General features: G+C 53.0%; 1 protein-coding gene across 1 annotated transcript in view; it reads left to right on the top strand.

The window, feature by feature from the left end:
- The window catches only part of UBASH3A (ubiquitin associated and SH3 domain containing A), a 32,063-nt gene that overhangs the window by 3,782 nt on the left and 15,373 nt on the right, over window positions 1-12,908 (top strand). Inside the window, exons 3-7 of the mRNA XM_081138467.1 lie at window positions 1,187-1,373; window positions 3,124-3,322; window positions 6,482-6,651; window positions 7,609-7,817; window positions 11,192-11,318. Of these exons, the coding sequence (XP_080994593.1) occupies window positions 1,187-1,373; window positions 3,124-3,322; window positions 6,482-6,651; window positions 7,609-7,817; window positions 11,192-11,318 (892 nt within the window). The remainder of the gene's footprint in view (window positions 1-1,186; window positions 1,374-3,123; window positions 3,323-6,481; window positions 6,652-7,608; window positions 7,818-11,191; window positions 11,319-12,908) is intronic.

Below are 12,908 nucleotides of genomic sequence, written 5' to 3'. Positions count from 1 at the left end.
CACAGGTGCTGTCTATGAATTTATTACTTGAATGTCTAGAAGAAAACAAAGCAGATCAGCCGTTGAGGTTACCCCTAGACAGGGGAAGCGAGCGGGAGGGGGGCGCCTCTGTTGGTATTTTTGGTAACTATGAGGGAGGCGTACTTGCGTGTAAGTACAGTTTTCCCACACGGTTGCCTACTGCTTCCTAAACTTAATATCTCACGAGTGCTTCCCCGAGCCATTAGAAACGCCTCAAAGCCACAATTTCTAATGAGCCGATAAGTACATTTACTATCGTTTAGCTAGTTTCCTCCTCTCGTGTTATAAATAACCCTACGACAAATATTTTATACACAGTTTTTTCCATAGTTTTGTTTTTCCCTCTGGTTAAATTTCTGGCAGTGGAATTGTTAGTTCAAATGGTCCGGGTATTTTAAGGCTCTTCACACATACCGGCAAGTTGCCCTGTGCAGAGGACACACAAATTCAGCCTTAAATCCCACTGCCCTTCAACACAATTGAGCATAACTTTGATCCTTTGGAAAACATTCTGTTCACTTGACAGAGGAGCAAAATAGTTGCTTTAATTGTCATTTTTATTATTAGTGAGAATGAACTTGAATTTTGGGTCTTATATTATTTTCCCTTGTATCTAAACTCTGTGGATATACTAAAAATCATTGAACTGTATGCTTTCAACAGCTAAACTTCATGTTACATAAATTATAAAGAAAAAAATAACTTTTTCTGAGTTGAAAGAAAATATCACAGCCGCCTAAATTTTGCCTAGTCCTTTGTGGTTTTGATGTTTACGTTTAATTTGAAGTGTGAGATAAAATTAAAATGTGAATATTTTGCCACAAAATCTTTCATCACTAAGGAGATGGCTGGACCACCAAGGTCATCTGAAGACCAGGTTCTGAGTTTCAGTGTCGCCTTTCTCTCGATTTCTTGGCCTTTGACCTGGGAATCAGACGAGCTGGGTCTGAGAGCTGAGTGAACTCTGACCTGCTCTGTGGCCACACGAAGCTGCATGTTTGAAGCATGTCACCGCGAGGTGGCTGGAGGACCGATGTCTGTGGGGCATATACGTCAGGTGCTCGGCGTGGCCTGCTTTCTGAATTGCTGCCGTGGTGTCTGTCCTCCAGGGCAAAGAATCTTTCTGTCACGGCACCAGGTGAAAGTGGCCTGTTCTCTGTTGCAGGCTGCGCTCTCACTGCAACGACCCTTCTCTAGATGACCCTATCCCCCAGGAGTATGCCCTTTTCCTCTGTCCCACGGGGTCCCTGCTGGAAAAACTTCAAGAATTCTGGAGAGAGAGCCGGCGTCAGTGCACAAAGAACCGGGCCCATGAGGTCTTCCCTCACATAACGCTCTGCGACTTCTTCACGGTGAGTCAGCCCCAACGGGCCTTTAATGCTCATAAACACAGCAGCTGAAGTCATGTTCTTCGATAACGAGGCAGTGACAGGACGAAATTGAGAGTGGACACATGACTTATTTTTGTGGGGCTGTCCACAACTCTAGTGTTGGCTGACCTCTGTGAGATGTCCTTTCCTTTCCTCCTCACCTCTAGCTGGTCAACTCCTATTCACCCTTCAGAACCCAATTCATTTATCCCCTCCCTCTTGTGTTTCCCGTCTTCCCAGGGGGAAGGGATTTCTGCCCTTTGTGCTCCCGCCTTCCTTTTGTTTATATCTCTAGAGGCACTCTCCCTGAGCATCTCAGCATCCCTCACCAGACTGGACCCCTCAGGTTGAGGTGGATGCTTCCCTCATCTTTGTGCCCCCAGAGATTAGCACAGTCCCTGAAACAGAGGAGGTGCTTCAGAAACGCGTGATGGATCAACCGAGGAGTGGGTGGGTTTGGCCAGTCATAAATGCAGGCCTGCTCCCTGCCTGGGAACCAGCCCTGACGTAGCAAATGGTCAGTAGGCAGCCCCGCGGGGTTCCTGGGAAGGTGAGACAGACCCCGGCGCTTAAAAGAGAAGACAGAGGTGTGAGGATGTGGGAGGGAGGGACAGGTGCCACTTCCTCCGTGGCTCCCATCAGAATCTGGAGAGGGCACACCCTGTCATCGAATTCTGTGGGTCCCACCCAGGGGTCAGGCTGAGAAGTTTAGATGAGACTCTCCAGGCGACTGACGGGGGCGAACCTGCAGCCCTGGGGTGGGGAGTGGCATTGCGCCTCTAGGAAGAGCATGTGGACAGATCTGAGTGCAGTGGACTGGGGGCGGCAGGGAGGCAGGGAGGCAGGGTCAGAGTCTATGCTGGTCCACGGTCCTCCAAGAAGCAGGCCCCAGAATTAGAAGTGCAGGAGATTTCTGTGGGCGAAAGCTTGGGAGGGATCAAGGAGAAGAAAGGGGTCACCCACAGGAGGCACAGGCTCTGAGCAGTGCACCATGGCTGCCTCCGAGCCTACAGAAACCTCCCGAGGCTGACGGATGTGTGCTGGGCACAGCCCTGGGCCGCGGAACAGAAAGGGCGCTGGCTCGGGATGTGATGCGGAGGCTGACTCAGCATGACGGGGCGTAAGGGGCTGCAGTTCAAGTGACAAGGGATTTCCAACCTTGAAGGAATATTCCACTCCACAAAGAAGCTTACCTGAAATCTCTAAGAAACGGAGGACCCGGTGCAGAACAAACCCATAACCCCAGACGTATAAACCATCATTGATGTTCTCTATCTCTCTCTCCCCCTCTCCCTTCCTCTCTCTGAAATCAATTTTTAAAAAACAAAAAAAAAAAACAAAACAGGGCAAAATAACCTTTGTCTGGGCCTAAGCAACCTTGTGCCCCAAAGACCTGCCTGCAAGGGTAACAGAAGGCAGATATGATGCCTGCAGGACAGAAAATTAAAAACATTGTTTAGAATAGTGTCACTGTGTCAGCTTCTCTGCCCCCATAGCGACGCCTGCCTCCTGGGGGTGTAACTGTCCCCTTCCCTTTCTCGGCAACACCCCTGGCCTTTGTCTCCTAATCGGAACATTGGGCTTCTGCCAGAATCGGTGTCTCCCGAATAGCTCTTCTTTTCTTTGGAGAATAAATGCGTGTTGCCTGTCTCTTTGAAAGACCTTTTATTTTAGGCCAAATGGTGGCCTTGCAGCGGGAGCTGAGAAAGCGCACGGCCATCTCTCCCCTTAGTGTGAAGACCAGAAGCTGGAGAGTCTGTACGAGGCTCTGAAGAGAGCGGGAGACAGGATGCTGGGCTCCTTCCCCACCGCGCTGCCTCTGGTCCTGCACTCGTCCGTCAGCTACCTCGGCTTCTTCGTGAACGACAGCCCTGCGGACGTCATCCGCGACTTCGCCATGATATTCGCCACGGAAGCAGCTGTCTTAGCAGGTAGGCAGCCGGCCAGCCGCACGCACAGGGCCGGGTCGGTAGGAAGCGACCCTCTGGGGGGCTGTGCCGTCCACACTTGGACGCAGTGGGTGATCCCAGGGCAGGGAGCCTGCCGGCTGGTCCCTCGCGCAGTGGTGGTGAGACGGCTGCCCCGGGCTGCTCAGGGTGCGCCACCCTTGCCCAGGCCACACCCATTCCCACCTTTCCCTTGCCAAGCGGCTTCTTTGACGTGGCCTTAACCCAGGCTGAACGATTCTGCTAGATGGTCCTAATGAGTCGGGCGTCCTTACAAGGGAAGAACCAGGCTCTGAGAGCCAGCACTGGTCTCGTCTCTAAGTGGAAACAGCCTTGTTTGCATTGGTTTTGAAGTGATTTTCCAAACACTTGCCGTATGCCAGCTGCCGGGGAAACTGCCCCAGGTGGGGATGCTGGGTGGCGATGTAATGACAGGGATTGTAGGCTGGTGGTCACACAGGGGCACAGGGGCCTCCCCTAGCCCCGGGCCCACCTTGGGCAGCTCTCCTCCCCAGGTCAGCACTGTGTGTAAAACACAAGTCCTAGCTGATTTCTTTTCATTTTTAGGCATTTGCTTGGCTTCTTGGGGAAAGATGATCTGGACTCCCTTTGAGAAATAGCTAAATTCCCTTTTCTCCAAACGCCAGCCAGGCCTGGAGACTGAGGCTCTGGCTGGCGTTAGTGGGAAGACTTCGGGGCTTGACCGTGGAAGGCGCGAATTGCTCCCGCGTCTCGGGTTCGCGGTGCGCCTTGATCAAGGCCCCTCAACGCCCTGCGTCGTTTTCCTTTCTCTGCAAAATGGTGAGGCTCTGGCTCTGCGGATGATGTAAACTCTTTTGATGGAAACTCCCTGTGGCTCCTGGTGCTGCTCAGTGGTGTTGTGATTTGCTAAAGCTGAAACTCAGAGGCCGCAGCCCTGGTGGGAAGACCCCTCCCGGCCCCTCCGCAGGTGTCCCGTGTTGCCCCCTCCTCGAATGAGCCCAGACCCGTGAATCCCAGACTCCCACTCGGAGGTGGCCTGTCGAGCGTGGGGGTCCTGTTTCCTGGCTAATATGAGCTTGGCCCCTTTCTCTGTGGATTAGTCTCCTTTATGTAAACGTGGGTCAAAGGGTGGCTCCTTCACCTCCTACCCCTGAAAGGACAGCATGGGTCTGGTCCTGGTGCGACGTGTCAGCCACTTGCCCCAGAGCTGGCTCAGCGCCTAGCTTACTCTTTACGTCTCCCCAAAATGTGGGTCTCATTGCCCATTTCACAAATGGAAAGACTGAGGCTCTGAAGGGTAATGTGTCTGCCCATGGTCACTGCCATGGGTTGAATAGTGTCCCCTAAAATTCATGTCTACCCGCAACCCCAGAGAAGGACCTTATTTGGAAAAAGGGTCTTTGCAGATATAATTAGTTAAAATGAGGTCATACTGGAGTGAGATGGGCCCTAAATCCAATGACTGGTGTCCTTGCGAGAAGAGAAGAGGGCACAGAGACACAGGGAGGAGGCCCCGAGAAGGTGGAGGCAGAGACTGAGTGATGCAGCCACGAGCCAAGGAGCACCTGGAGCCCCCAGAAGCTGCGAGAGGCAGGAAGGACCCTCCCCTGGAGGCCCAGAGGGAGGGGGCCCTGCCACCGCCTTGACTTGAGACCTCTATTCTTCAGAACTGTGAGGGGACAGATTTCTGTTTTAAGCGACCCAGTTTGTGGCAATTTGTGACAACAGCCCCAGGAAACCAACAGAGTCTCCTACCCAGTGGGTGGTGGAACCGGACCGGGAGTCCAGCTCTGTCTCACTCCACACCAGCTGGGTTCTATACTGAGCAGCCACGGTCCTAAGAGATCGGCTTTGACCTCGTGTCCATCACCCGACCCTGAGCAGGCTCCACCCTGCCCTTCAGATACTTGTGCCCTGCACCTGACCCTGAGGGCTCAGGAGGGGCCGGCCACAGCTCCGCTGTCCCCTGGGTCCCTCCCCAACGAAACGTCCCCACTGGCAGGGGGCACAGACGGAAGAAAAGACAAGGCCCATTCAGAAGTCTGGGTGACTCACTGATGGCTCTGATGAGAGGGCGGTGAGTCTTTCTCGGGCCATGCTGACTCACGTGGGAAGGCGCCCTGCCCACTACTGAGACACCCGAGAGAAGGAATTTCCCCCACACCCACTCACTCTTGCTTCTGGCTTCTCACCTCCAGGGTGTCTCGTTTGCCACTAAAGGCAGGTGAAACATGGGTAGCCACCAAGTCTGGGCTCCAGGAAGTGTTCACAGCACCCCTGACATTCTTCAGGGGACACAGATCCTGGGTGTTGGTGTGTCTGCCGTGAGAGAGGAGGTGGGTAACTGATAATTACTGAAAGACCCCTGGAGCCTGTGGGTTCAGAGCCTGCTTTCCACAGCAGCCCCGGCAGGCAGCCCACACTGTCCTCATGGTGTTGCTGTGAGAACGGAAGCTGAGTCAGGCTGAGGTGGCCCTGCCAAAAGGAGCAGAGTGGGTCCAAAGCCAGACCCACCTGACACCAAACTCGGAACGGTTTCGGTCAGTCACCACCTCCTTGGAACATAAACGGCTCTGTGGCCCAGCTGAAATCAGAGCCGGGCTGGCCCGAGAGCCCTGGAGTGAGGCCCTGAGGGCTGAGGCCACGCGGGCAGAGACCCCCAGAACAACCAGGGCCAGCCAAAGCGAGCCAGATGTCAGAGGGACTGTCCTGTTTGACAGAGTCGAGTTGCCTCTGGCCTTTGCTCTCTGAGACTCTGCTCTCTGAGACTTTGCTCTCTGAGACCTGGAAAGGGAGCCCACCATCCAGGCAGCTGATAACATGCACACCCACATGTAACTTCATACATGTTACCAACTGTTTGGACAACTAGCTTGCAGATTGGCAGGCTGCAAACCCCCCCAAAACCCACGTCTCTACACCCGTTTTATACCTCTTTGTAGAATTTGTAGGTACCCAACCAGGTCCTTTATAAGGCGAACTCTGTGAGATGCATAATCTGGAGTCCTTGCCTGGCCGAGAAAGCCCCGGTGCAGAGCCAGGGAGGCCTCATATAAAGGCTCTTGCAGCTGAGCCTCGGCGTGTAGCCATCGCGGGCACGCGTGGCCGTCCAGGGTGCGCAGTACTGACGGCGGACGCCCCTGTGCTTACCCGGCTTTGCAGACTGCACCGTGAAGCCTTGCACCAAGCAGCTGCACCTGACCCTGGCCCACAAGTTCTACCCCCACCACCAGAGGACGCTGGAGCAGCTGGCCAAAGCCGTGCACCCGGGCCACAGCTGCCAGTGGACTGCGGCCCTGTACTCGCGGGACATGCGCTTCGTGCACTACCAGGTGAGCAGCGGCTGGGCAGGTGGGCTGGGCCCTCCCACAGCAACGGGCCGGGCATGGCCTCCCCCGACAAAGCACCTGCCCCAGCAGCCCTCCACTAGAGGCGTTTTAGTAGAAGGAAGAACTTCTACTTTTTCTCTAAAATTGTATCCCTTTTTATACAATTTACAACTAGCATTCTTTTATATATATAAAACTATAATCCTAGTTTTGCTCCACCCCATATAAGTTAGAGACACACAAATTTGAGGAAAAGAAAAGGGGGGGGAGCACTTCTGGTCATTACAAAGCATTCTGGACCACTGCAAAGGTTTATCAATATATCGTGTTGTTTATTAATTTGTTTAGATAATGATTTGGGGGAGGCCTCCTTCCGGTAATTAATTCTTTCAAGTAGAAACCGTGTGGTGCTCCTCCCGGACCCACAGAATGAATACGAGTGAACCCACCACGTTCCTTGCTGTGGGAGAAGCAGTAAAACTTCACAGCAAGGAGGGTAGATGCGAAAGTCGAGCTATGCTTTGAGAGCCTTCATGTGAGAAATAAATACAAAGAGCTAGGCAGCTGGATAGATAGACAAAAGATGAATGATGGAAAGACGGTCAGAGGTGCTAGAAAGATAGGCTGATGACAGATGAATGGTGGGTAGACAGGTGACAGACATGATGGAGATGATAGGAACAGACTGACGATAGAGGACAGACGATAGGTCAATGATCGATACGTACACGCACACGTTCATAGACGGGTGATAGACACCAAAGTTCATTTCTAAATCTATCCAAAGAATTCCACGCGGCATTTGGCTACATTCCACACTGTCTGTCATCGGACAAAGGCTCGGTCGTGCCTGGGAGAGACCCGTCAGGCAGCCCGAAGCCCGCGGCGGGCGGTCGGCCTCCTCGGGCCGCCTTCCCCAACAAGCCCTTCTGGCGATGAGAGCACCCGCCTCTCTTCCAGACCCTGCGCGCCCTGTTTCAGTACAAGCCCCAGAACGTGGACGAGCTGACACTAAATCCTGGCGAGTACATCTTCGTGGACCCCACTCAGCAGGAGGAAGCCAGCGAGGGCTGGGTGATCGGGATCTCGCAGCGCACCGGCTGCCGGGGCTTCCTGCCCGAAAACTACACGGAGCGAGCCAGCGAGTGTGACACCTGGGTCAAGCACAGGTGAGTGTCGCCTCCGGCGGCAGCCCGGAGACCTCTGAGTTCCTGTCTGAGAGCGTCCACCTGAAAACAGTGGTCACAGTGTCTGCACGCTTCTAGACCATTCCGTCATTGGTAAAAATCAATGACCTGAAGATCCTGAGGATTTCCAAAATCACCAAGCACTGGTTCCTCTTATTTAACAATTCTTCCCTCAATTCCTCTCTCTCCTCACACCTTTCACAGGTTGCAGGGAAATGTCCTCAGCTACATAACCAGCTTCCTCACTTACAAGTTCTGCTTTCTGTGGACAATCTCGCTAACCTTTTGTGCACTACATAACAAGGACTCCGCTTCCTCCAGCTTCCTATAGCGCGCCTCACTCGCCCTGAGCTCCACCAGCAACACCTTTAACATCTGTATTTCTATCAACTGTCTGCCTGGGGTCATTGAGACTTTATCTCACTTCTCAAAGTCCTCCCGGCCTCCACCCCCTGCTCAGTCTCAGGTATTGGTTACAGCAGCACCCACTCCTGATACTGAATTTAGTATCAGCAAAGGTTTAACCAGAGAAACAGGGCCAGTAATTTTTATATTATACAAGTCGGGGCAAAAGTAGGTTTACAGTTGTGAGCATGCAAAATAGAGTTTCTTGTTGGATTATTATTTCCTAATTACTGTATTATTTTCCATGCTGTAAACCAACTTTTGCCCCATCCTGTGTGTGTGTATATATATATGTATATTTATAATATATACATATAAAGATATTTTATAGTATTCTTACATAATATAATTATTTACCTGTAATATAACTAATTTATATTTTTGTTATAGTACTTGTATGATTTGTATTACACTATATGCATGCATTGTACACCATGTGTCTCCATAGGCACGCGTGGATTTATCACAGGGAACTGCCTCGTGCAGTCGCTGGGGCTGGCTACACAAGCAGGGCGGGCAGGAAGGAAGGGGAGGGCCCCCCCGCCCCCCGCGCCCCCCCAACCCACCCCCCCCCCCCCCCCCCGCAGCCTGGAAACCACAGGTGTGACACTAGGGAAGGACCACCCGGCAGATGGATGAGCATCTGAAAGACTGGCAAAAAAAAAAAGTCACTTTTGTCTCTAACTGTAAATGTCACAGATGTTATTTATAGATAACGAGGCCCGCTGCCGTCGCAGGGTGAGCCACAGGCGGGGCGCGGGTGTCCCCGCCTGCCTTCAGGAAGGGGAAGCCAGCCAGGTTTCCTGTGTCGCTGTGAAACCCTGAAGGGTGCCTGGCCCCCCAGGGCGCCTTCTTCCGAAGAGGGAAATGTCAATGGCTCGAATGCAACGCCAGTGTTCTGGGTCTAGGATCAACTAAAGCTCACATTCCATAGGAACAAAGTGAGTGTGTTTGACCTGGTTACCACCGGTACTAGTTTACAGCTCAAGACAGGACAGGCAGCAATGTGGGAAGAGAGGTACAAGCCGCAGGCCGTTTAAGAAATGCCTTCGCCAAAGCGGGACACCGCGAGGGCAGTGAACCGCCCGGGGCGTGGTGGAAGCAGGGGCCCGAGCCTCTGGATGGCTGAGAGGCGGGACCGGCGGGACAGATGCTCCCGGCTCTGCTCCTCCTGGGGGTCTCAGGGTGGGCGCTGGGCAGCTACCGATTTAATGAGAATTTGGGGTCCTGAGGCCTCTAAAAGAGAAATACAAAATCTACACATGGGCTAATAAATTGAAACACACCACATTCATGATCCAAAAAATGAGCCACGTGAATATATTGATGCCTCCTGGAGTCATTTCCAGGTTTCAAAATGCTCCAGGAAGAGACGCAGTGGCACCGTGCTCTGGAACCTCGGTGAATGACTGCGAAGTTTATCTGGAAGAATAAACGAGAGAGAGACGCCGAGAACCCTTGGAAAATAAAAACAGCGAGAGTAGATCGTGCCCCTACCAGATGTTAAAACCGTGAGACAAATCTATAACGTGGTCTTGGCTTGAGGGGAAAGGAAACCCAGACGGACGGGACAGAGCAGCTGACAGGGACCGCTGCTGGGAGGCGCGGCGCTGGGGAGCTCGCATCCAGTAGCCGCAGCAGAAACAGGGAAAGAAACGGGTGTAACGTAAGTGGTATTTCATGTGACCTCACATCATACACTGAAATCCATTCCTGGCAAAGCCAAGAATTAAACAGAAAAAGGAAATTATTGTTAAATAGAAGGCTGTTTAAATGAATGTGTTTCTGATTTCTGGACTCTCCGGGGAGAGCTTTGAAAGCGTAGAAGCGATTAGAGGGATCTTAAAGAGAAACTTAGCTCTGTCTTTAGTAGTGATTATCAAATGCTTAAAATTAAGGCTTCTGTACGTTAAAAGTCATAAAGATACCACAGCACAGAAGAGCCCAATGAGAACAGTGCTGTTAAGAAAATAGCAGCAAAAGCGATGCTCCCCTACTAGTCACCTGCGTGATCAGGTTACCCTCCCCCCTTCCTCTGCAAACCCACCGTCTGCGGCCCAGGCACTTTGGCCCGCCGGTTGGTTTATGTCTAATTTTTTAATTCAACCCGGAGGCCATCCACTGTATTCTTCATTCCCATCCACCGTGACAGGTGAATAGGCGGAAGAGTGTCCCCCAGCTGTCCCTGTCACTGTCGCTGTCACACCACCCGCCTGCAGTCTCTGCACCAGGTGCCCGCGTCCCAGGCCTGCAACCTCTGGGCGCTGTTCTCACCCGCCCTCCCTCCAGGGCATCGGCCCCTTTCCCACGCGCTCCCATAGCTCTTGAAGTGCCTGTTCCCTGCTCATTCATCCCTGCATCCTGCCCGTTTGCCTTTACGCCTGTGGCTATTACAGAAGGTGACGCTAAGAGATCGTTGTATCAGTCCGCTGAGGCTGCTGAAACAAGATGCCAGGTGCTGGGCGGGTAAATAGTAGAAATCTATTCTTTCCCAGTCTGGAGGCTGGAAGTCCAAGATCAAGGCGTCTACAGGGTTGGTGTCGCCTGAGGCCTGTCCCCTTGGCGTGTAGATGGCTGTCCTCTCCCTGTGTCCTCACGTTTGTCCCTCTGTGTGTGTCCCAATCTCATCTCCTTGTAAGGATCCCAGTCATACTGGATTAAGGCCCACCTCATGACCTCATTTTACCTTGATCACCCCCTATTTTCAAATGCAGTTGCATTTAGGGTTCCGGATTTCAACATATGGATTTGGGGGGACACAGTTCAGGTGGTGATATGGTGACAAGCAGCCACCATTTACTCGGGTTTTTATGTGCTGAGCACTGAGCTCTTTGAACTCGCTTTGTTTGTGGTCATGATGACCTATCTTGACCTGTACATTCTTGAGCAGGTGCAAGGCCAGATGCTGACCACGGTCATCCTGCCACAGCGTCTTGTTTCTGCCCCCACAGGACATACACCTTCAGTCTAGCCGTGGACCTGAACTCCAGAAAGGACGGAGACTCCGGCAGCAAGCGCAACGGTGAGCCCCTTCCTCGGCCGAGGCCGCGGAGCGCCGGCAGCCTCCAGGCCTTACAGGTGACCAGCCCTTTTCGTAAAGCGAGCTCAGTGACATCACCTTTCTATTAACTCTGTGCAGACACAGCCTCCAGGTGCGGCTTTTCTATAGGAACACACACCCCTGCTGCCCCTAGTGCAGCGCAGACCCGGCGGGCCGGGGGGGGGGGCTCCCATTCAGGCACCGGGCCCTCCATCCACCTGGGTGCAGGGTGAGCCCCCACGGCTTTGAACCGACCGGCACCCTCCAGAGGTGCCTGCTGAGTCTGCACGACCAGGGAACACATGCTGTAACTGGGTCATGGCACTAGGACACAGGGCAGGGAAGGGACAGGGTCACATCCTTGCCCCGAATCCAGCGCTCTCACCCGATTCTCTCATTACCAAGCTGGGTGGCCCTGCTAGAGTCCCCTCCCTGGGGCCTGGTCCATAAGTCTCACTGGAGGAACCATGGAATGACCTGATAAGGCACTAATCGAGCGAGACTCCTAACTGAGCCACCCTGAATCCAAAACTCCATCCCCAAGAACCCATCAGTCCCCCGGAGGCTGCCTCCAGGCTGCGGTGGGCTCAGTCCAGGCACAAGCTGAGCACAGGACGCTGGACGCTGGGGAGGCAGCCAGGCACCTCCCTTAGCCAGGTCAGCAGCCGGAGAGAATGGACCAGGGAAGGGGAGCCGCTGGCCCGCAGCTAGAGGCCGGGGAGTCACAGGAGACAAAAACAGGCTCCCATCCCCACCTGCGTAGGCTCTGGGGGCGCAGTGGTGTCTGCACTCAACAGGTAGAGAGCATGAGAGCAGACATCCACGGGGCCGGCTCCCTGAGGCTGCACCCCCTTTCCACGTTAACGGACCCAGAGAAGCGGAAGGACAGGCTGAGGGCTGAGTATAGCTCAGCCTTTGTCTAAACTCACTGGTGATTTAAATGCATGAAAACCTAGCATGTGCCTCCCCTGGACTGAACCCTCTCACATGGTCTGAGTGTGACCCTTCCAAATAGCAAGAAAAGTGTAGCATCAGGTTTGGTAAGATGGACATGTAGCAGGCTGAGCAATGGCCTCCAAGATAGGAGGTCCGAACACCTGGACTGTGAATTTACTTTATAAGGAAAAGGGCCCTTTCCATGTGGGACTGAGTGAAGGGTCTTGATGGGGAGATTATTCTGGATTATCCTGTGGACCTAAATCTAATCACAACCGTCTTTATGAGAGGACAGCAGAAGAGATTTGATATACATGAGAAGACACAGACACACAGGGAGGAGGCCATGTGAGCACGAGGCAGACACTGGAACAATTGGGCCACAAACCAAGTGTTGTTGGGGCCACCAGGAACTGGAAAAGGCAGGAAGACACCTCCCCTACAGCCTCTGAGGGAGCACGGCCTTACTGGCACCTTGATTTTGAATTCCTATTATCCAGAACCATGAAGGAATACGTTTATTTTGTTTTAAGCCACCCAGTTGGTGGCACTTGGTTGCAGCAGCCACAGGACACACATACAGCACCTCAACTAAAGAGTCAGTGCAACTCTGTTGGTTCTCTGGACCCCGGGGCTCAGTCCAGTCCATTCCCAATGGACCTTTCACTGTATCTTAATAATTTTGTTGCCAA

The sequence above is a fragment of the Miniopterus schreibersii genome, assembly GCF_964146895.1.
Source record: "Miniopterus schreibersii genome assembly, chromosome: 5".
NCBI classification, from domain to species: Eukaryota; Metazoa; Chordata; class Mammalia; order Chiroptera; family Miniopteridae; genus Miniopterus; species Miniopterus schreibersii.
The sequence above is the reverse complement of the archived record's forward strand: the minus strand, read 5'-3'. Positions and strand labels throughout refer to the sequence as shown.